The following is a 23,661-nucleotide window of genomic DNA, read 5'->3' as shown; positions in this document are numbered from 1 at the left end:
ATATAATGATCATAACTAGCATTTATCAAGAATTTGCTTTGTCTAGATTCTTTATGTAAGTTTTCCCTAAGCAGTATAAATATTATTAGCTTCTTGTCTGGATGAAATGGAGGCTTACAGAAGGCAAATAGTACTTAGTGAATAGCTTGTTTATTACTTTTCTGCTTCATTAATAATGACAGCTAACATTTGTGGAATCCTTACCATGTGCCAAGCACTATGCTAAGTGCTTGCTGTACAGAAGTCCCTTTAATGCCAGTGAAAAGCCGGTGAGGGAGCTGTCAGTATTCCCATACTACAGATGAGGAAACTGGCTTATAGAGAAGTGGAATCCAGGTAGTCTTAGCTCAGAGCCTAAACTCTCAATCACTGAGCTGTAATTAAAAAAAAAAAAAGGAATATGCTTCCAAAAATGGCTGAGACCGTAAATAGTTTGAACTGTTGTCTTTTAGATTAAGTTCTGAGGCTATCTCCTGCTTCAAAATTGTGGTTCAAAATTGTGACACAATCATTAGCAACCGTTTCTATCTAACTTTTTAAAGATTATTCTGTTCCAGAACCCATAGAATTATAAAACTGTACTTTTTTACAATCTAGTCTATAAAGGGGCTGGAAGAAAACATTTTAGTGAAGGAAAACATAATATAGTTTTAGATAGATTTAAAATGATTTATTTTATGCTCTCACACACACACCCCACCTCCCTCCCGTTCCTCTGAGCTTTTCGACCCTTTTTCACTCTCCCCTTTCTGAGGATTTCAATGTGCCCTGGCTCCAGCAGTGGCAGTAGCTTTAGGATACGAGAGATCATTTTTCAATCTGTAAATAAGAAGATTATTGTATTTTTAGAATTCAGCTTCCCTTAAAAAAAAAATCAGCACTTATAGTCAAATGAATATGGTACATGCTGGAACCCATCCTTGATTTCCTTGTTGTAAGTTTGCCCATCTTGAAATTCTAGGAGGATGGAGAACAGGCGGCTTTCATTACATGAGTATTTGAGAAGGCCATTGTGGAGAAGGAGTGCCTCTAAAATAAAACAAAAACTGAAACAGACAGTATTCTTGAGTCAGAGTTGCCATCTCCCCTTTTCTGTTCTTTCTGGGCCTAGTCCAGTGGCCCTGGAAGAACAATGAAACACCATGAGAATGAGTAGAAAAACAATTCATCACAGAAGGCTTCTTCCTTAAATTTCAATTTTCAAAACCAGAGACAGGAATTATTGGGGGAGAGTATAGTCAGATGCATGAATGGATAAGACATAGATTTTTAGCAGATAGGAGAATAAAATCCATGCAAATAATAGAGCCTTGAGAACCTGATCTTATTTATATGTTTCCTTTTATACTTGGCTGAATACATATTTCATTTATCCAAGAAGTCATACCAAATATTGTACCAAAAGAAATCTAATTTACAATACAGACTTACAGAGATCCGCATACATATTTATGAAATGCTCCCTCCCCACTCCATCCCTACAAAAAAACCACAAAAAAAAAAACCCACAAATGTGGTGCATATTTGTTAATGCCACACTGATTACCAAAAGACTGTTTTTATAAATAAAGAAGTAAATGCATATTTACCTATTTGCATTAAGAAACTCTCTTCCTTCCTCTCTCTTCAGAGTGAGTGCTGCCTAAAATAACCAGGTTTCCTGAGCAAAGTCTTCATCTTTTACATTCTAAAAAATGTCTGTTTAATCTCTTTTACATGCTTAACTCATTGGTGAATATGTAATAGGTTTGCAGAAATGATGGATGGATTGCTTTCTTGTTGACTGGTTCTTCATGGGTTGGTTTTTAAAAAAGAAAATAAGATTCATATACATACAGCCACCAAGTGTCCATGATCCTCCATGTTCCATTAGAACATGCTCTCGGCTGTTTTTCTAGAAATGATGAGAAATTTGTACTAATTGATTAATATTCTAGCTAATCTTTCCGCTGACCAGTGTAATGCACTTCCTCTTAAGGTAGAGAATGCTGAGTAAAGTGCTAGAGTTTTTCCACAGTTACCTACCTCCATGGAATTTTCTTCCAGCCAGTTGGCTTATCTCAACATCAAACCCAAATGGAGGAGAGTTAGAGCACACTAGCATGAATAACAAGGAAATGAAATGTGGGTGACTCCAAGCTTGTCCATTAAAAGAGAGGTATAGGGAAAAGGATGATCCCTTTGGAGTGTGGGTTCAAAATCTGCCACTGCCGTTATGAGCTGTGCAACACTGGACAAGTTACTTAACTTCTCTGACTTTCTGTTTATTCACCTTCAAAATGGTATCAATGACATCTACAACCTACAGTTGTCATGAAATTAGATGAATATGTGTCCCTGATTGGGGGTAGGATTTTGTGAGTTAGTGAACTAGCACAAAAGTTAACTCAAAATATATAAAACATATAAATACAACAAACTTGTCATTATGATTGGACGACCAGTCGTGGTACTTGTAGCAATTGTACAATATAGTATTTCTTGGGTTTCAAGAGGGTCTCAATTCTGATGGCAGCTTATTTTCATAATAAAGATGTCAAGATGTCTTAAATGGATCTGGTTTAGCTAAACCTAGATTAAATGAAGAAAAAGAGACCAGTCGAGATCATTATCTTTACTGCTTGCTCTGGAATGTGTTTCTCAAATGTATGTTTAGACAAACGTGTAGTTGTGTAACACCCTCCCATCAGTACCTACATACCCAAGTAACTTCATGTCTCCCTTGCTCTGATGCCCTTTTCTTCCATGTATTTTGAAGTGACAAGGCTCACTTAAAATTTTCCCTTCCCTGTATTTAGAGCACTTCCTGACGAAATTCCCTTTTCTACAGTGATTTAGTACTTTACCCTTGTCCCCGAACACTCCGACATTTGTGTGTACTCTGTGGTGTAGAGCTTTGTTTTGGATTTTATGAGTCTGGGGAACAGATATGGTCACCAAGTTTGGGAAAGGGACAGGATTATTAGGTTGTGTCTTCTGAGCTGATCCTCCATTTTCCTGGTTCTACCAGTATCAGGGCCATTCTCTTTCAGGTCCTGTGTCTGGCAGATTATCCACAGCCATCCTGCTCTTACCCTGACAGTCCATGACCTTGTTCCTGGTGGGTCCCTTTGGTTTAACTAGCCTGTCTCAGAGAAAAGGGGAGTTGTCAGAGTTGGCAGGTGGTGAGGAGGGGATGGAGGACCAGGAGTGGAGGTGGGCAGGCAGCTCATGTGGGATACCAGGACCCCTTCTTGGGAAAGGACCTATGTGGAGAATTGACTCACGAAGATACTCCACCCCCACCACCCACATCCCCACACCCCTCCTTCCTTGGGTGAAATAATAGCAGCTTTATTCTTTTCCAAAGAAAAGGGGTCAATATGTAGAGGTTGGTGAGGCCTCTCATTTGACTATCAATTCTCTTTCTGGGCTCACTGCTAAAAAAAAATTTTTAAAAAAAATGCCTTGGTGGTTGTCTTCAGCTATTCCAGAATTTAAAAGTATAGAGAAAATACTTTCACATTGGTTTTCATTTTTTAAATTAAAAAAAGAAATCCTATAAGTAAGACTCTTCATTTCTTCCAGTTGATAGTCTTGTAGCTGTGGACCGAGATAACCCCCCTCATCCCTGCCTGCCCCTGTGGTGGGAGGGAGGGAGATTTAAGCCTCCTCCTTTGTTTGCCACATTGGTTTCCAGTGCTCTGCCTTGACCACTTAGCGCTCTCTCTGAATAGCTATAGGTCGGGAGTAGTGGGCAGGAGCATCAGAGAAGAGTTGGCATGAGAACGGAACAGAACCACAGAATAGAAGGCAAGAGGGAAAGAAAGCATCTCGGAGGAAGAAAATACTGCTGCCTGGTACCCCCCAGCAGAGATATCCGGCCTATTGTGCCCACACCACTTGTCGCCGAAGAATTTCAGGCTTCAGTGGTGACAAGCTCAGGCAATAATGGGAAAGAGAGTGGGCCCCTTCTGAGAGAAATTATTGCAAGTGCAGAAAGCCAAGATATTTGAGATGTGATTCAGACCTGCGGATGAAAATGGGGGGTTGGGACATTTGACTGCAAACAGATTAGCACATTTTAAGGTTGGCGAAGTGTTGAAGTGGCACCATCCCAATAAATGGATACTTAGCCCTGGGTTTCAAGAGTAAAAGTAGCTAAGTTCATGCATGAAAGCCAAAATTGGCCTCCTTGCTTGTGGGAACTGCATTTGGTCCCCTCAGGGGCAGAAAGTATTCGAAAATTAGTAGTATAAGAGCAAAGTTCAAGTTCCCACTCCATTCTACTTGGTATTGACTAAGACCTGAGACAATCACTTAAGTGTTTTTTAATCTGCATTGTTGGTTGTTAAAATAAGAACATGGCAGGTACTAAGTGCTTATTATGAAAATTATGAATGATATGATTCAAATACAAATGAAATTATGGGAATTACCATTATATCACATTTTTTGGGCAAACCTAGCCCAATCATGGATACTATTTTTTTCAATACTATACCTTATTCTAAATATGTTGGTTATGAACAGAGTCACTATCTAAAGATTAAATCACTATTAGAATCTGATACTGATCACTGGAATACAGTATAACCTTTTAATACATTTATAAAAACACAATTTTAAATAAAGAAAATAGTCCCCTTTGTTATGACTGGATTATACTATAATCAGATTTTGGTGTTTTCATGAGATTAGGGAGGAGAAAGGAGAAAAGTGAAGAAATATCTAATGAAGCAGAAGAGCCCATATTATTATAATTTAATCTTTTGAAGGTTTTGTATCCTTTCCAATTTTTTACCATCCCAAGAGACGTTAAGATATGTTCCATTTGCTAGAGCAGGAAGGGAAATCTTGAAAGTCACACCTCCTTTTTTACCTAGGATAACACCTCGCCTGAGGTAGACTTTGAAGATGTCCTGAAAACGAGGGGGCGAAGATGTTTAACATGAGATGAGGTACTCCATGCCCAGGGGAGAAGGTGGAAAGATAAGAAGAATCCCACCAAAAAAGAGAATTTTTTTTAATTTAGTTGAGAAGAAACAAAACCACAGAGAAACTATTTGAGAACTTTGGCTTTATAACCAATGTCTAACTTAAATGCAAATTGAAGATAAGTTGTGAGATGATCCGAATAATGGCTTAAATTTTGCCTACAAACATAAAAAAAAAAAAAAGACTCACAAGCACACATATAAAATAATAGGTCTTTTAACAATTTAATGCCAGTTAATCCATGTGAGTCACCACAGTGACTTGAGATATGCTCAGGTTACCTTGCCAGAAATTTTTCTTAAATATCTCTTCATCTACAGATACATACACACCACTCACTATTTACACTCATAGCTTCCCCAACCAGTAAGAATTTGATTGCCCTTTCAAATCATTAGAGAGCCATGTGAACTCAACTCTTGAGACAGGAAACAAGTGATCAGGTGTTTGCTGACAAGGCTGTTGACTAGCCATTCTTTGGCTTTTTCCCTTCACCTCTTATGATGCCCTGATGAAATCTGATGCCAAGTTCTCGTAACTTGTGTAAAATCCCATTGCTGGGTGGAATGAGGGTAGGGGGGTGTAGAAGGAATTACTTTCCCTTTACCTTTCTCTGGAGAATTCCTTGGACTGACTTCCTGAAAATTTCCTTCTGTTTGCCTTCACCAGGGATGGCGGCCCTAGATAGTAAGGCATCAGGGAAGATGGGAATGCGAGCGGTAGTCTATTACATGACTACGACCATCATTGCCGTGGTGATTGGCATAATCATTGTCATCATCATCCATCCCGGGAAGGGCACAAAGGAAAACATGCACAGAGAAGGCAAAATTGTACAAGTGACAGCTGCAGACGCCTTCCTGGACTTGATCAGGTATGTCCTTGCAAGCCCATACCTTTGGGTATATGTTGACCACTCAGCCCCTCTCTTTGGGGAGCTCATCAAACTGCAGAACAGGTATCTAACTGAACCAGCCTCACTGGGCTTGAAACGAAGGTCTCATCTTTACTTTTTCTAGCAGAAATTAAAGGTTTTATTTTCTGATCTCCTGGGAAAGAGGTGAGAAGAGCAAAGAGAGGATATAGATTTTGAGTGCCTTGCTTTTAGGATTCAGAATCTGACCCACTCAGTTCTCTCAGCTTTGCAGCTTACCTTGGAATATTAATAAGTCTTATCCTACTGTTCTCAAGTCTTGCTGTTTAAAGCTAGTTTTTATTCAACTATAGCCTGTTGATTGGACTCTTCTAATTTAAAACCTGTCATCTGTATCATCATCTGTTATACACAACTTCTGTCCAGAAAGGACTTTAAAGATCATCTGGTCATTCCTGTCCTAAGGTTTTCCTTTTATATTCTTTATGAAGAAAGGATTTGGCAAACCAGCAGTAAAAGATTAAAGGATGGCTTCTTTAGCATTGTTTTGGGTATAAACCATACACTGATGGCAAATGAGTTTTATCCAATACTTGAAACAGACTTGACTGTAGAGTCATCTCACATGGAACCATGAAGTAAACCAAGGTTTGATCCTGGCACCTTCCTGCTTGCTCTCTCTTCACACCTGCCCTTGCATCAGTCAGGTCCTGGCAGGAAGCGTATCGCATATTCCAAAGGATCAGTAAAAAAGGTTGGTAAAGGTACAGGCGGGGTTAAGGGAACCTACAAGGGATGGTGAGGCACCACCAACATAGGAAGCTGTTTTCTTGTCATCCCCAGTTCTGAGGGGCAAAGGAAGGAATGCAGGAAGAGCTGTGGTCTTGGGAAAGAGCCATATGATAACAACAACAGCTCTAATTTAGATGGAGAGAGTTGCTGTCCACCCTGTCAAAGAGAGAGGTGAAGAATACATACAACCACTTCTCTCTCTCTTGCTACCCTGTGATCTGCTAATACATCCCACTGGACAAACCCGAAAAGGAAGCCAGAAGGCAAGAAAGCCCACATGCTACAACCTAAGGGGTTAGCCTCCCAGTGCACAGAGCAGGCTAGAGAGTGCATCTAGAAGGGCAAATGGAATATATCCCAGCACACAGGCCTCTAGATTTCTCACCTGCTCAGCATTCCTCCACCATGTAGCCTTCCCAGCCTGTCCTCCCAAAACCAAGTCCTTCCCTCCCTTCTGTACAATTTCCTTACAAAGTGACTGGTTTGCCAATCCTAGATGCCTACTCTAGATGTTCCCCCATTGATCATCTGAAAGAAACTACCCCTAGGGACTTGATTTCACATGCCATCTCAAGGGACGGGTCTGTGGCAAGTAGATTCAAGAGAGATTTGAGGAAAAAGGCTGTCTTCAGAAGCACTTCTGTTTCTACCATGAATGACTTTGTCTCATCTATATAGAATAAGCACAACCCAGGCCTGTAGAGCCTCTTCTTGAAAACCCTTTTTAGGGAGTTAATCACAATTACCTGACGGTAAGAAGCCACCCTATAACATTATTTCATATCAAGTTGTCCCCCAATAGCTATGATTTTATTTAGTTCATAAAATTAATTAAGGCTTTTCACCATTTTTTCATGAACTTTACCATCAGCTAGGTTAGGTTAGGAGGATCTTATTAAATTCTCTTTCTGTATAATTTCTACTCTTTGCTTGAAGAATCGGGATCTTGTCATTCTAAGTCCAGTTGATCCATCAGAGTGCTATGTATTTCTGCCTCTCCTTGCTCTAGTGGTAGGTGTATGAGTAGCCTATCCCTGCCAGTCAGTTGGCTTGAGCATTTTTCCTGAAATCTCCTGAACTCACATTTCTATCAGGATTTATGGAAACAGACCCATAGAGCATAGATAGGAAGGAAAAGGAAACAGGATGGTCTAGGCAGTAAGAAGAAAGGGACAGACAAGAGTTGATGACCTAAAAATATGACTTGGATAGCACACAACTGCTGGATAATTTATTCCCAATCTCTTCAAGAGATAAATCTCAGAGACCTAAATGGGTATAGTGACTTGGCCAAGTTCACACAGCTATTTAGAGACTCCTCAGCTAGATTGTGGCCCCTTGAACCCTGCCATGAACTCAAACACTGCTCTGAGAGAGTGACAATCCTTGCCACATGGACCACAAGTTTAAATTTTGTGGGACATTTCCCCATTGGTCACCAACGAGGCTCAAAATCTCCAGCAATTCCAAGTCAATATCTCATCCCCCATGTGGCCTTTGGGAAGATTTTGTGGAGAACACAATTGCACAGTCTGACCTTGACATTTGATTCAAAACATTTGGTCCCTAGACATGGAACAATATCAAACTGGCCACTATTAAATAATGCCTCAGTTAACCAGAATGTTTATAACCAAAGGTGTTTCCATATTCTCACTTTGGTTATTCCTGGGATCAGGATTTGATGATATACTGACAAATTTTTAAATCCCACTGTCTGACAGAAGGACAGACTTCTCTGAAAAAATATGAACTACGTGGGCCCCACAGAAGGATGACCATATGTCCCATTTCAAGTTGTAAAATCTACCAAAATCTTTTTATCCATTTGCCACTTAGTTCAATACAATCTTTACCTTAGACACAATGAAAAAGTATTTAAGAAGCAAATTTATTATTTGAGAAACTTTTCAAGTGACCATTATTTTCTTTGCAGGAATATGTTCCCTCCAAATCTGGTGGAAGCTTGCTTTAAACAGGTAAACACTCTATAGCCACTAATGCATTTTTGAAATTCCTCTTTGGCATACCAAACAGTGGGACCCTCTTGTTTATTCTATTTTTTTTTCCATTTCTCTGCAATAGGAAACACTCTTTTGCCAACCAGATGGAAAGCACTAGGGTTTTCTGGAGAATTTGCAGCGGGTGGGGAGGTCTTACCTTATATTAAAGGCTTATTAGTTGCCAGATACTATGTAAGTCTTGCATACAAATAGCTCCTTGAGTCTCTGTTAATAATTAAGAAGGCCAATCAGGACACTCCCTCCCTCTCTGTGCCCCCACATTCCACACACAAGAGCCCACCAAGCAAACAAACTCCAGTAGACACATTTACAACTTGTTTTAAAGATTAGGGAGAGGATTCAAGTTTCTGGGTTTAATTAAAAAAAATCAATGGATTGGTTTTGAAAAGTCTACTAAGAGCCTTGTGGATTCTAAAGGATGAACCATATCAGAAATGGCATCATCATTTCTTGAATGCCTACTATATGCCAAACACTAATGTTATATCTGGTCCTCACATGAATGGGATGGGTATAATTGTCTTCATTTCTTTTTTTTTTTTAAGATTTTATTTATTTATTTATTTGAGAGAGAGAGAGAGAGAGTGAGTGAGAGAGAGCATAAGCTGAGGGGCAGCAGAGAGATAGGAGCAGACTTCCCACTGAACAGGGAGCTGGACACAGGACTTGATCCCAGGACTCCAGGATCATGATCTGAGCTGAAGGCAGACACTCAACTGACTGAGTCACCCAGGTGCCCCATTGTCTTTCTTTCATTGATGAGGCAACTCATATATTATAATTCAGAAGGAATATTTAATAGGCACAAGATTTCATGAGTAATAAATGGTAGATCCAGAATTCAGATCCATTGTGTTGACTCCAAATTTTATCTTCTTTCTGCTCTCTGCTTCCTGGAGAGGGATGAGACACCCGCGTAGAGGCTATAGTGATCTCCAGTTTCTTTTAGCCTACATCCAGGCAATTCTTGGCTCTCTGTTATGGGTACAAATATACTTTACAGTTAAGGGGTAAAGTTCATTCTAACTTCATCTGAATAAAAAAGCTTTGTTGCCCAAAAGATTAAAAGGAAAACAGTTAGACATTCTAGGTTAAATAATGGTGTCACTTCATCCTAGTTATAAATCCCTAACCCTTCTGCTTAGAATCTGTAAAACAAACAAAATAAAACCCCAACCCTGTGGAGGACTAAGTTTTACACATACAAGTCGCCCTTTGGTTTCCCTCCTCTCTTTTTTAAATTTTTATTGACTATTTTTAATAGCTAATGTATGTACACACTGCAAAATTCAAACAGAATCCCTTCTTTAAAAAAAAAAGTCTAAGAAGCCAAAATCGAACTTTCTTTATTCAAAACCAGCAATAACCATAAATAATATACCCCTTTCAATCCAACCAGCCAACCCCAGCACCATGGGGCTGACTATTCCAGTTAGTCAGCTGGCACTGGGCAACATCAAAAATGCTGATTTCTAGCAGCACTGGGAAAAGTGCTGACTCGAGCAGATTTATTGTATTTGGTTTTGGATTGCATTTACAGGATTTTGAAAGGGAAGCAAATGTATCTTCCCAGGTCTATTTGTCTTAGACCAGAATGCAAATGAGGTTTCAATTTCTGTAGGCTACAAACCGTGTCCAAGGGGAAAGAGTTGAAGCCATAGGAAAGGCTAATCAGGATCGGAAATCTACCCTAGATAATCCATAAAATGCATAAGCATCCCAATGAAATAGAGATTTGAGAATTGATTGGAACAGGAGACCAAAACGGGCCAATTTCTTTGTTACTTAGAACTACCAACGGTATCAATGATTCTTCAGGGATGTGTCCACATTACTGACAGCTGGCTATATTTGAAACTAGTGGTTTCCCATCAGACAAAAAAGTCTCCCATTCGCTCTTGGTCGAGAAATGGCCCAGCACTTCGTGTACAGCTGTGCTTTCTTCCTAGACTGTAGGTCCGGTCAATATCCGTACATTATTACTCTCTGATCCTTTACCACTATCAACATAAAGGCCAGGAATTCTGCTCTCATTAAAATCATAGATGGATGGGCTTAATTGTTTTATATGGTCACAGTCATATACACGGCATCTTCTGTCTGGGACATCTATACAGAAGTTGTTGGGAAAAGACCCTACCTTGAATAAGAAGAGAAATTCCTTTATTGACTTGAGAATTGGCTTGTCATCCTCAACTATTAATCAAGCATCTATTCTTAAGAAGTGATACAAAAAAAAAAAAGAATACTATCAGAAATGCCTTAAAACTATTGTTTTGGGATTTTTAAATTTTTTGTAAACATAATTAAGTTTTTTGTTTTAATTCCAGCATAGTTAATATACAGTGTTATATTAATTTCAGGTATACCATATAGTGACACAACAGTTCTATGTGTTATTCAGTGCTCATCATAAGTGTGCTGTTTAATCCCCATCATCTATTGACCCCCCACCTCCCATCCCCCCACCCCTCCTCTGGTCCAACTGTTTGTTCTCTATAACTAAGAGTCTATTTCTTGATTAACCTCTCTCTCTTTCTCTTTTTCCTTTGTTGTGTTTCTTAAATTTCACATAAGTAAAATCATATGGTATCTTTCTCTGCCTGACTTTTTTCACCTAGCATTGTACTCTTTAGATCCATTCATGTCATTGCAAATGGCAAGATTTCATTCTTTTTATGACTGAATAATATTCCGTTGTATAATATACCACATCTTCTATTGATGGACACTTGGGCTGCTTCCATAATTTGGTTATTATAAATAATGCTGCTATAAACATAGGGGTGTATAGGGGATTTTTAAATTTTTAGTATTCACTGAAATCTCCAGCTAAGTCTAGTCTCCACAGGCCTTTGTTACTGAGCACCATTAGCCAACCTTAGTGTACTTTACAATTTTAAAAATTTACTTTAAAATTTATAAGATATTCTCATATATTCTGCTTAATTTGGTCACTACAACAGCCCTGTGAGGTAGAACCACTGTGGCCATTTCTGCTTCACCAACGTAAATAAGACCAAAATGACATTTGGTGATTTGTCCATGATCCTATAGAAAGTAAAGGGACTGTTGTGAATATTTAGATTTACAGTTTTTTAAAAGCCCATTATAACCATTTTATTAGGGTTTCAGAAGAAAGCAAAAGCACATGTGTACGTTTAGTTCAGCACCTTCAACCACATACCTCTTTCTTGTTATGATTTGTTTTGTATTTGAATGTATGTGTGTCCCTGCTGAAGAAGTAGTAGAGGTTTATCACACATTAGATAGATGATAGATAACTTCTATAATACTATCCTCTGAGTACAAGGTAATGTATGTAATTATAGAAAATTTGGACAATAGAAAAGTAGAAGAAAACAAAAATCACCTTTAATCCTTGTTGTGCCTTTTCTTTTTAAGTTTAAAACCAACTATGAGAAGAGAAGCTTTAAAGTGCCCATCCAGTCCAATGAGACGCTCATGGCTGCCGTGATAAACAATGTGTCGGAAGCCATGGAGACTCTTACAAGGATCACGGAGGAGTTGATCCCAGTTCCAGGGTCTGTGAATGGGGTCAATGCCCTGGGACTAGTTGTCTTCTCCATGTGCTTTGGACTTGTGATTGGAAACATGAAAGAGCAAGGGCAAGCCTTGAGAGAATTCTTTGATTCTCTTAATGAAGCCATCATGAGATTGGTAGCAGTGATAATGTGGTACGTATTTCTATTTGCTATATATGCTGTATACAGATGTTTATTGCCATCAACATGTGTTCTGTACTGAGGGAGACGCCACCAGGCAGGATGGCCAATTGCAACCATCTCACTTGGGTAAGCACAAGAAAATCAATGGTTTTCTGGGCCTGTAGTGGCCTCGAACCCATCTGCAAGCCACTCTCAATAAGTTTGCCTCCTTGTTTTTGAAACGTGTCCACTTCTTTACTCCAGTGCTGGTGGGATCCCATTCCTTAGTTCTTCATTTTATAACTATTTAGTTATTCATTCAATATCTATTTATTAGGTGCCAACTGTATATGGAGCACACAATGGCACACACTCTGGACGTAGCAGTGAAGAAAACAGACAAGGATGTCCTAGAACTTATATTCTTTTAAGGGACATAGAAAATAAACAAATCAACCAAATGCCTCAGTAACAAGCATTGTGAAGAAATAAAGACAGCAGCAGATTTTATTTTATGTGATGTGATAAAAAGTGACTATGAAGGAAACGCAAAATTTGCCCGGAATGATGCACAAAGGCCTCTGAGGAGGTGACTTTTTTTTTTGCTAAGATCTGAGTGACCAGGAGAAACTAGCAACACACAGTGCCAACAGAAGAGAATTCACAGTAGAGGGAAAAGCAAATGTAGAGGCCCCTTGACCATCAGAAGAAGTGAGATCTCCTCTCGTCCGCTAGGAAAGAAATGTAAAATGGCAGTCCTGCTGCCTGCCTGAAGGACTCGTGGGAAGTGTTAAAGAATGCCAATCCACAATTTATAACAAAACTTCCCTGAAATAAAGCTGAGAGTAGGACACAAAGGAAAAGATTAAATCTGCAGAAGAACATTGATTGACCTTGGAAAGTAAATTCTCACCAGCTGGGAGAGAGCCCTTTGATTGGTTTAGGCCTCGTGTGGGGGTTACTTTTCCTTTATCCTTTATTTCTAACCCAGACTCCTTCTTGGCCCTGGAGGGAGGAAAGCATCCATTTCTAAGAAAAGCACCCCCCAACGTGATTAAAAATGTCCTTTGTCTTTATTGCCACCAAAGTCCGGAGAAATCTATTTTTCAGGAGCTTGTACGAGGTGGATATGAACTTGGGCTTGAAGACTGATCAGAATGTGGTCTCCACAGGAACCCTGGGTTGAAGTCCTGGGGCCTCTCCTTTGAAATCCTGGCAGAGCTGAAAGTGGACATTTATCTTCATATTATTAAAATGCCTCCACCTTTCACCCCTTTTATGAAAGAAGCCCATTCAAGGCTGCTGAATGAACCTCACATGTAGCTTTCAAACTGTACATTCGCCTGCACATTCAACATTGAGTTATTACTTTTCTGAAAACAGGTACTTTTATAATTTCCTGGCCTGTGTTTGAAAGGACTTTTAAAAGAAGCATTGTATTTTTCAACTTGAAATAAGACCTGCACAGTTCCCAGCAGACCCTTCCTAAGGGCGATTGGCCCCTCTGTTTTTAGGAACGTGAGTTTGGTTGTAGTTTACTGAGCCCATCAGACAAAGAGTTGAAAATGGGGCAGAGGGACCTTTATGCAACAAAGTTGTTATACGTATGAGTTATTTTGTGTCTCAGTTGTTCATTCTTGCCAGCCTGCAGGGGGAAGATCACAAATGTCAGCAGCAGCCTGTGAGTGATAATTACTTAATTAGAGCACCTATAACCTGATTGTGGTAGTACATACCTGCACATTATTAATTTTAATAGCTTTGAATTTATTATTTGGTTGACTTCAGTCTATGGCAAATGATACTAGTTTTCCATTCGCACTGTAACATAAAATTTATTCTCAGGGTAAATTTATTTAAGAGTTGATTTGAAGACTAATACTAAGTAATACTGTAAGTGGTGCATAATGTAGGAAAAAATAATAAAAATGGACTTTGGTTAAGAGAGATGACTGGAAATCTAAAACACTGAAATGGCATTGTGTGCATCTTGCTTTAACTTGGAAAGTAGGCCCTGACGTGGGAGATGCTCCCAAAACTCTGGATATTATTCATTGGATTCCAGCTGTTCAGAGTCCTTAGAAGGAGAACAAAAGGCAGGGGGAGCTGGGTGGCATCTGAGGACCACAGAAGTGACCCAGGTGGGGTGAAAGGAGGGTGATCTAAAAAAAGAGGTGGGTAAAAAAAAAAAAATCCTCTGAACCTGTCTTTTTTTCATAGGTTCAGGAGGAAAAAAAAATGTGACCTAGAGAAATTCTGAGAGGAAAGCCTTATTGTGTGTTCTTTATATTAAAAAAAAAAAAAAAAAAAAAAAAAAAAAAAAAAAACTTGACAGTTCTGCAAGTTCTAATGGTATCCTGGACACAGAAAGTTTGGAAATCAACTCTCTTGTCGTGTTTTCTTGTCACTTGATAGTTTCTGTGGAGTAGCTCATTGGCAATCAGACTTCCAACTGTGCATGTGTTGCTTCTACATAGGTACGCCCCTCTGGGCATCCTCTTCCTGATTGCAGGGAAAATTGTTGAGATGGAAGACATGGGAGTGATTGGGGGGCAGCTTGCCATGTACACAGTGACAGTCATTGTCGGCCTGCTCATTCACGCGGTCATCGTCCTGCCCCTCCTCTACTTCTTGGTAACACGGAAAAACCCTTGGGTTTTTATCGGAGGGTTGCTGCAAGCACTCATCACAGCTCTCGGAACCTCCTCCAGGTACGTATGTACATATATGTGGCTTACTCCTATCAGAAAATGTATCTCAAACTTAACTCTGATCCAGTGTCTTGGTATGGGTGTTGAGGAGGGGGAGGGAGATGGTCCTGGGTTTTAAACTTCCAGGCATGTGAATTGGCATTTTCACTTAGGTGCTAATTAGACCTCATTGGGATTCAAGGAATGGTTGGCTATAGACCCTCTTGGGAGACAAGTGGAAATCAGCTGTTCCTTTCCTTCCCACCGTCATCTTTCTCTTCCAGTTGACCTGTGCCTGAGGGAAAGATGGCAGAGTCACTCAGCACAGGCTGTGGAGATAGGGGGATAATCACAAGTGATGCCTCACAGAACAACCCAGCAGCGGGAGAGCTACCAAATAACCCAGTGACGGGACCCACGCTGTTTTAGCCCTGTTCCCCTTTTTATACAAGTGCTCACTTAGTTCCCTTTAAGTTAGGACAAAGGAGAGGAAGGAACTCTGTCCAAAATACCAAAGACAGAGTCATGGTCTAAAGGATCTGGATGGTCAGCTGACACACTTTTTTTTTTTTTTTTTTTTTTTTTAAACATTGACAGTTCTGCTACCCTACCCATCACATTCAAGTGCTTGGAAGAGAACAATGGCGTGGACAAACGTGTCACCAGATTCGTGCTCCCAGTGGGTGCCACCATTAACATGGATGGGACCGCACTCTATGAGGCTTTGGCTGCCATTTTCATCGCTCAAGTTAACAATTTTGAACTGAACTTTGGACAGATTATTACGATCAGGTATGAAGAAAATTCTGCACAACAGTTTCTTAAGAATGCCTTTAAATGATGAGTCGGTGATCAAGGAGTGGCTGAAGAAACTGGTGGGAAAGGGGATCAACCATAAGCAGGAGGTTGGGGTTTGTGGCAGTAGCTTTATTCTTTATATTTAGATATTTTTATTCATTTTTTTAAAATTACAGATGTATGCATTTATTAATAATAAAATTCTAATAATATGGAAATGTAGAAGATAAAAAATGTAACTTCCCTGCCACCATCATCCCCCATCTTTCTATAGGTCACCACTGTTACTGTTTGGGGTATAAAGATCTTTCCTTCCTTTAGGAAGTACACAAACTTTTTTTTGAAATTAATGGAATCATGCCATACATACTGCTTGTCAGTGGATTGACTTATTTATCAATATACCATCAATAAAACATTTAGCTCTTTCCTTTTAAAATCTACAGAATACATAGTATGGATATCTCTTTTTTTAAAATGCTAGATTAGGGGTGCCTGGGTGGCTCATTTGGTAAAGTGTCTGCCTTTGGCTCAGGTCATGATCCCAGGGTCCTGGGATAGAGCCCTGCATCTTGCTCTCCGCTTAGCAAGGAGCCTGCTTCTCCCTCTCCTTCTCTCTGCCACTCTGCCTACTTGTGCTTTGTCAAATAAATAAAATCTTTTTAAAAATGTTAGATTAAAAAAAAAATGTTAGATTATACTTCAGTTTTAAAATGTTAGCTTTTAGGATTCCTGGGTGACCCAGCGGTTGAGCGTCTGCCTTGGGCCCAGGGTATGATCCTGGAGACCCATTATCGAGTCCCACATCAGTCTCCCTGCATGGAGCCTGCTTCTCCCTCTGCCTGTGTCTCTGCCTCTCTCTCTCTCTCTCTCTTTCTGTGTCTCTCATGAATAAATAAATAAAATCTTTTAAAAATTTAAAAAAATAAAATGTTAGCTTTTATTGTCAATATTAAAAAATTTAAATACACTTGAAAAACTGGATTAACGTGTTCTCTTGGGTTAATTTTTAGGCAGTATAAAGTAGAGGAAAGACCGCGTTGACAAATAGGTTGAATATTTTATTTCTGTGGACTATTTTTTTTAACTATTTTATTTGAGGTGTCTAGTGAAAAGTAATTATCCTTTCTATACCCTCCCCTAATTTTTTACTTTCCTTCTCCAGAGGCAACCACTGTTGCTGGCTAATTTCTTTTATATTCTTCTGGAGATAGCCAGCACATATCCATGTGTATATGCTATTATAATCCTGTTTTTGCTTGCTGAAAGTCCATTATGCACAACAGACCTATACGTGTGTAAGGGAGAATTTAAGCCTCACAAGCCAGATCAGACTCTGCTCTTCATTGCATGTGTGTGTGTGTGTGTGTGTGTTAATTATTATTAACAATTTATTTTGGATATCAAAATAAGTCAGATTTTTTTCACAACTTTTTATTATAAAAATTATCTTACAAATGGGAAAGTTGAAATAATATGACAACAAATATCTACCTAGATCCAACAATTATTAACATTTTACCATTTTTGCTTCTTTCTTTCTCGGCCTTCATTACATTTTACATACTTAGTCCTGCATCTCCTGAGAATAAGGATCATTTTTTACATAACCACAATAGTAAGAATCTTTAAAATACTTCCAGAATATCTAATCTATACCCAAATTTCCCCCAGTTGCCCCCAAAAAATGTCTTTTATAACTTTTTCCCCTAGACCAAGATAAAATCCAGATTTATGGCTTGCATTTGGTTTTTATGTCACTTTAGTCTATTTTTAATCTCCATTAATTCCCCTACTTTGTGTGTGAGTGTGTGTGTGTGTACACATATATGTTTATCTAGAAATAAGTTATCTTAGACTCCGTATATATGTTTTGAGTTATTGGAAAATAATAATAGCTATAGGATTCATTACGATTAAAAAAAAAAATGAAACTGATCACAGCCAGATGCGACTGGCCTGGGGGTTCTGGGAGCCCTGAGCACAGTCTATCTCTGGGGCTGGAAGAGCAATATTTTAGCTCACCATAACCTATTCTTGGGCATACCTTGGCATACTGGTTGAAAAGCTCTGAGTAATGAAAAAGGCTCTGTTGCATGTAAGTCAGTAAAATATTATAATAATGATAAGAGTGACTCTGTCTCTCATGTGGTGCAGCTCTGCTCCACAAAACCCTCAAGGCTGGTAGGTGTTTTATATGGTGTAAGGGACCAAGGCTTTGATTCCACCATTCCTGAGTATTACCCTCATCCACGCAGTCCAGGATGGCCTATCACCACCTTCAAATCTTAGCCAGTGGGAAGCAGAGGGGGGCATAGCCTGCAAGGTGCTTGATCACTTTCATCCATATCTCATTGGCAGAACTTAGTCTAAGCTCCAAGGGAGCCTGGGAAATGTGGTCTTCACTCTGGACAGCCAGATAAACATTCTAGTACCATAGAAGAGGAACAATATAAGGGAACCATAACAGTCTCTTCTACAGACCTACTTTTATTAATTCCACTTTATATCTAGGTAATATTTTACTATGTATAAAACATTTTCACAATCTCGAATCAGCCTATATCAAATAGGTATTTAACAGAGTCCTAGACTGGTTGTGTGCCTTACAAATTGGGTCTATACTACCTCCATAAAAAATGTTTATGGTGGTACAGAACTTTGTTCATAAATCCTTTTGCTTTGGAATTAATAAATTTGATTTTTTTTCTGACCACACTAATCATACAAGTTCAGTATCTTTACAATCTTCTACTTGCATAGAAGAATTGTAGGAAACAAACTGTTATTGTAACTATACAGTATTTTAGACTTTATAAAATAATTTCACGTATGTGAAAAATATCTGTAGCCATCAATTTCTTCATTTAAAAACAGCTATAATAATAGGACCAATTTCCTAAGGGTTATCATGAGGATCAAATGAGATAAGCCATTCTTGGTATATCAGATGGCACCTAATAAGCCCCTGGTAAATATTAATATTATTGTTAGCTCAGTGGTTTTTTACAGCCTCATTTAAATTTGTCTAAAGCATAGCCTCTTCTGTTAACTTGTCCAGTCAGACATCACCGCCCCCGTGCATAGTGTGCAGGGAATACTCTCTGGGGGGAACGTGTACAAATGTTTTATGTTTTGGAACTCCTTTTAACAGCATCACAGCCACAGCTGCCAGTATTGGAGCAGCTGGGATTCCTCAGGCTGGCCTGGTCACCATGGTCATTGTGCTGACGTCTGTGGGCCTGCCCACCGATGACATCACGCTCATTATCGCCGTGGACTGGTTCCTGTGAGTATGCTTGGACTGCCTTCCGGCTCGCTGTCACAAGCCCCCCCTCTGTTATTCCAGGGTACCAGCTTGGCACACCTGCCAAAAGGGCTCCACCAAGAGGGGCAGCGTGGCCTGTGATTAAATTGTCCTCACCGCCTAAGCCCTGCCCTTATCTAGAAATCAAGCCCAAAACACCAAGTGCACTCAGGCCCTTATCAGCCAGGGGGAGGGGGAAAAGGGGCACATCTGGCAACTACACTTCTCACCCCATAAAGCCATTCAGCGATTGGGAAACTGTCTGCAAAGCCAACATAAGTCAGCAAGGCATTTTCTGAATTGCACAACACATCCCCACAGAGGCCAGAACAGAGCTACAGCCTCACATGCTGGCTCAGGCCCTCCTTGTGCTTCCCATTCCAATGGCGTAATGCAGTGCACATGTTCCCATCTGAGCCCAGCAGGGAGAAGGGCAGACATGCAGGGAGAAGAGAACTAGTATCATTAAGTAGAATTGACTTTTGGCTCTGGGGAAAGTTCCAAGAGAGGTACCCTCTGTACCCTCAGACCCTAATTTCAGGGGTTCATCTCTCTTCCATGGTCCCCTTGCCCCTCTAGCTGACATCTCTTCTCTCATAAATCCCCTTTCACTTGCAAAAAAGGTTTCTCCAGGATGCCCAAAGTGAATGCCTAGAAGGATACAGAGGGTGCTGCAGTCAACTGTATGTTGCCTTCACTAGAAGGATGATGAAGAGTTGATGGGTGTGCTCAAGGCACAGTAAGCGGGAGGAGGGTAATCCATTGAGAGCATGAGTCTCACAGTCACTCGGATCTGTGTTTGCGTCCCAGCCCTGTGTGACATTGGGCAGGTTCCCCAGCCATCCTGGTTTCTTCCTCTGTAAAATGGAGATGAGAATGCCATCCACCTCCCAGTGGTGCCACGAGGATTATGTGCAATGATACATGACAAACAGCCCACTCTTGGGTCCCACAGTCAGCACTCAACTACCATGAGCACTTTTATAGTATAAAGCTGTGGGTCTCAAAGCTTTTAGCCTAAGGATCCTCTACACTTAAAAATTATTGAGGGCCCTAAAAGCATTTATCCATGTGAATTGTGTCTATCAATATTTATCATATTAGGAAAACAGAAATTTTTTAAATGTTAAATTCATTAGAGGTTACAATAACAGATTCATCACATCTTAACATAAATAATATTTTTGTGAAAATAAAAATCATTTGCCAAACCAAAAATTTAGGGGAAAGTGATGCCATTTTACATTTTTTGGGTATCTCCTTAGTGTCTGGCTTAATACAAGACAGCTGGGGTCTCCTAGTGGCTTCTGCACTCCATCTGTCCTGGTATCTTCTGTGTTGTGTTGTAGTCTTTGCAGAACCCTGCCCAGGCATTCACGAAAAAATGAGAATGAAAAGGGCCAATACCATCTTAGCATTATTATGAAAATAGTTTTGATCTCAGGGGTCTCTGGATCACGCTTTGAGAACTACTGGTATAAAAGAAGGTGAATTGTAGGAAGGAGAGGCAAACAGAAATTTTAAATGGAAGGAGAAAGGGAGGGATCATTGCCCACGGTGGGTAGGCACCCGGACTAGTAACCAACAGTGGTCATCTCTGTGTCCGTAGAACTTTTAGTAACGACTGTTATGAGCATTATGTGACCATTATGTGATGTTGCACCCAGCCGAATTTTAAAAGCTGCCTCTAAAATTTAGCAGCCGGTTCAAAATAGGAGTTGACATTGCATGATGTTCACAGGAGCCCCGTGTTTCTGCCCCCCACACCCCCACCCGCACCCCCACCCGCAGGGACCGCCTCCGCACCACCACCAACGTGCTGGGAGACTCCCTCGGAGCCGGCATCGTGGAGCACTTGTCCCGACACGAACTGAAGAACCGGGACATCGAGATGGGTAATTCCGTGATCGAAGAGAATGAAATGAAGAAACCCTATCAGCTGATTGCCCAGGAAAGCGAGACTGAGAAACCCACTGACAGTGAAACCAAGATGTAGACTAGCACCAGAACGGTTTTCTGGAGCAGCAGGTGTTCGCAAACCACTGTAAAATGTTTCCAGCTGTTACAACTCATTCTCTCCGGGAAGCCCCTTACCTCCCTTTTCCTGTACTCTGATAGGATTGGGAAGTAATCGTCCAAAACCAAGGGGGGATTTTGCGAGTCAGATCAGATCTTGCGAGTTTACGTGGCACACAGAACTGCAAATGTGATTTTTTTTTTTAATAAGCTGAAGAGTCAAACGAATAGTAGGCTTAAAGCCTGCTTTTAAATCAACTTTCAAAATTTAAAAATCCTTCAGAATGCAATTCAGTTTTAGTATCAAAACAACTTGATAAACTACAATCAGTTATCAATGGAAGAGTAGAAGGGTTTTTTTCCCCCGTCTCTCTTCTGATTTGTGTCCTGATACAAATACTAGCAGGCCACTATGAATACACACCTAGCACAGCTGTGAGGAGCCACATAAAGTGAAATTTCCAAGTGGCCAGAGGCAACTTAATCTCATTTCTAGGCCTCAGTGTTCTCATCTGTAAAATGGGTGAGTTCCCTGGATACCTTTATGGTCTCTTCTAGCCCAAACATCCTGTGACACCATAGAAGAGCCTGCCCTCTATTCCCCCTTGGAACATCCTGTAGCAAGTATCATTCATGGGACTTTCAAAAAGGATACTTACTGGGAATGAACTTTTCTAAGTAGGGGAGGGATGGCTGTATGGTTTACCAGGTCCTGTGTCCAATGTCAGTTATGCGAGTCACCAAGCTGGAGGCCATTCCAGGAGTGGAATTATTCATGAAACTCTGCTGAGTTTTCCCAATGGGAGGAAAGTATTCCCTTCTTTCCTGCCCTTCCCAAACGGAAGGGACTGCTCTGGGAAGGATTCTCCCACCACTCCTCAACTGACCATAGACTTTTAGAAAGTAAAATGTAAGACTAGCAACTAGCAAGGGTGCTCATAGTCTTACTACAGAACACTAAAGAGCCAGGTAGGAAAGAGTGGAGCATGGTTGACATTATAGAGAGGATTTTTAAAACACCACGCTTATAGATCATCTTTAAGGACGAATTTAAAATAGAGAGGTTCATTTTGTTTAACCTGAAATACTTTTTGTCTTCAGTTCAAAATCATCCCCCAAGGAAGTCTGCTTATCAAAATACAAGGTCACTTCTCATATCTATTTTGAAGAAGTCAAATGAATGAGCTCTCTCTCTCCCTCTCTCTCAATAGAGGTCCAGGAGCTGGGTGGGTGGTCTCTTATTTGAAAAGGTTTTTGACTATAATCAAAAGTTCTTAGGATGAGAGAAACAAGATATTTCTTTGTGTTGGAATTCCACTTCCCAAATCATTGAAAGCCTTTAGCTGGAATTGGGTTCAGTTTTATTTTGTTTGTGTCCCTGAGAGAAATGGTAGAAGATGAATCAGTATAGAGACGCTGTCAATGTGGTTCCAAGAGAAAACCAGCAGGGGCATTAGTTTCAGGCGAGGCAGCTCCCAGGTTTAGAGGAGATTAATTTTTTTACCCCCTAAGGAGTATTCACTCAAAGACATGGACTGGGAGCTGTCAGTACCAGCTGTGCTTGAGTTTCTGACCGAAAATGGTGAAGAATGGACTTAATTATGCTAACAGATTGAAAATCTAGACATACACTCTCCAATACACAATTAGAGACGTTTTCTATATAGATCATGAGCGTTACATGTGTACAAAAAAAAGTTAACGTTAGGCTGTGGTGAAGTAACCGTTTAATGCCGAGGCTCTATTTGGGAAATACATTACAAAAGTTAATATCCGTGGCTGTCATCTCATGACACCAGTAGAGCAAAAATTAATCACGTCAAATTAATTCTGTTATACAGTGTGATCTTTTTTTTTTATACTAACCATTTCTTATGGAAAGCAAGTCCTCTTGGACGATCCTCTCTCCAGCCCATCACAGGCTCTGTATACGCATGCACCCAGTGTGGACTGAGAAGCATTACTTTGTAGATGTATTTTCAATAAAGAAAAGAAATTAGTTTTACATTATAATTTTGTACGTTGTTATTCTTCTCCCTGAAGGAAAATCAATTTTCCACTCGTGGAAGTGTTGTAGTGAGCTCAGGGCAATGCTGGGGAAGGATGCCACACAGATTTGTTTAGATGGTTTGAGGTGAAATCTTGGAAGGACCAGCGGGGGGAGCCAGTTACAAAAATATAAGTAAGGACACAGTGCTCTCCCCGCCCAACTGGAAGGGGAGCCTGGAGACAGGAGTTGGTGAGGGAAGCACTTTGCTATAATGGCTGCACTTACTTGTCCACATAAATTTCTCAGATAAATTGAATCATTTCCATGTGGGGATTAGAAGCGTAATGCCACCATTGGTTCTTCCAAAAAAAAAGTAATTTCCTGTCTGGCCTTCAAATTAGGTAGATTTATCTAGGTGATTACTACTGCCATTTGTAGAAAGAGCTGAATAAGATCTCAAGGGATGTTTCAGAAGCAGCCCCGGTGCTAGCGAACCCTTCTCATAAAGAACAACTTTTGGACTAC

The 23,661-nt window shown here is 40.1% G+C and overlaps 1 protein-coding gene across 1 annotated transcript in view; it reads left to right on the top strand.

Moving 5' to 3' along the window:
* The window catches only part of SLC1A3 (solute carrier family 1 member 3), a 78,014-nt gene extending 54,861 nt beyond the window's left edge, over nucleotides 1-23,153 (top strand). Inside the window, 7 exon segments of the mRNA NM_001003136.1 lie at nucleotides 5,647-5,851; nucleotides 8,580-8,622; nucleotides 12,073-12,365; nucleotides 14,813-15,046; nucleotides 15,623-15,817; nucleotides 18,978-19,112; nucleotides 20,922-23,153. Coding sequence (NP_001003136.1) covers nucleotides 5,647-5,851; nucleotides 8,580-8,622; nucleotides 12,073-12,365; nucleotides 14,813-15,046; nucleotides 15,623-15,817; nucleotides 18,978-19,112; nucleotides 20,922-21,126 — 1,310 coding nt within the window. The 3' untranslated portion in view covers nucleotides 21,127-23,153.
* The last annotated feature ends 508 nt before the right edge of the window (nucleotides 23,154-23,661 follow it).

The sequence above is a fragment of the Canis lupus genome, chromosome 4 (genome assembly GCF_011100685.1).
Source record: "Canis lupus familiaris isolate Mischka breed German Shepherd chromosome 4, alternate assembly UU_Cfam_GSD_1.0, whole genome shotgun sequence".
Taxonomy (NCBI): Eukaryota; Metazoa; Chordata; class Mammalia; order Carnivora; family Canidae; genus Canis; species Canis lupus.
The sequence above is the reverse complement of the archived record's forward strand: the minus strand, read 5'-3'. Positions and strand labels throughout refer to the sequence as shown.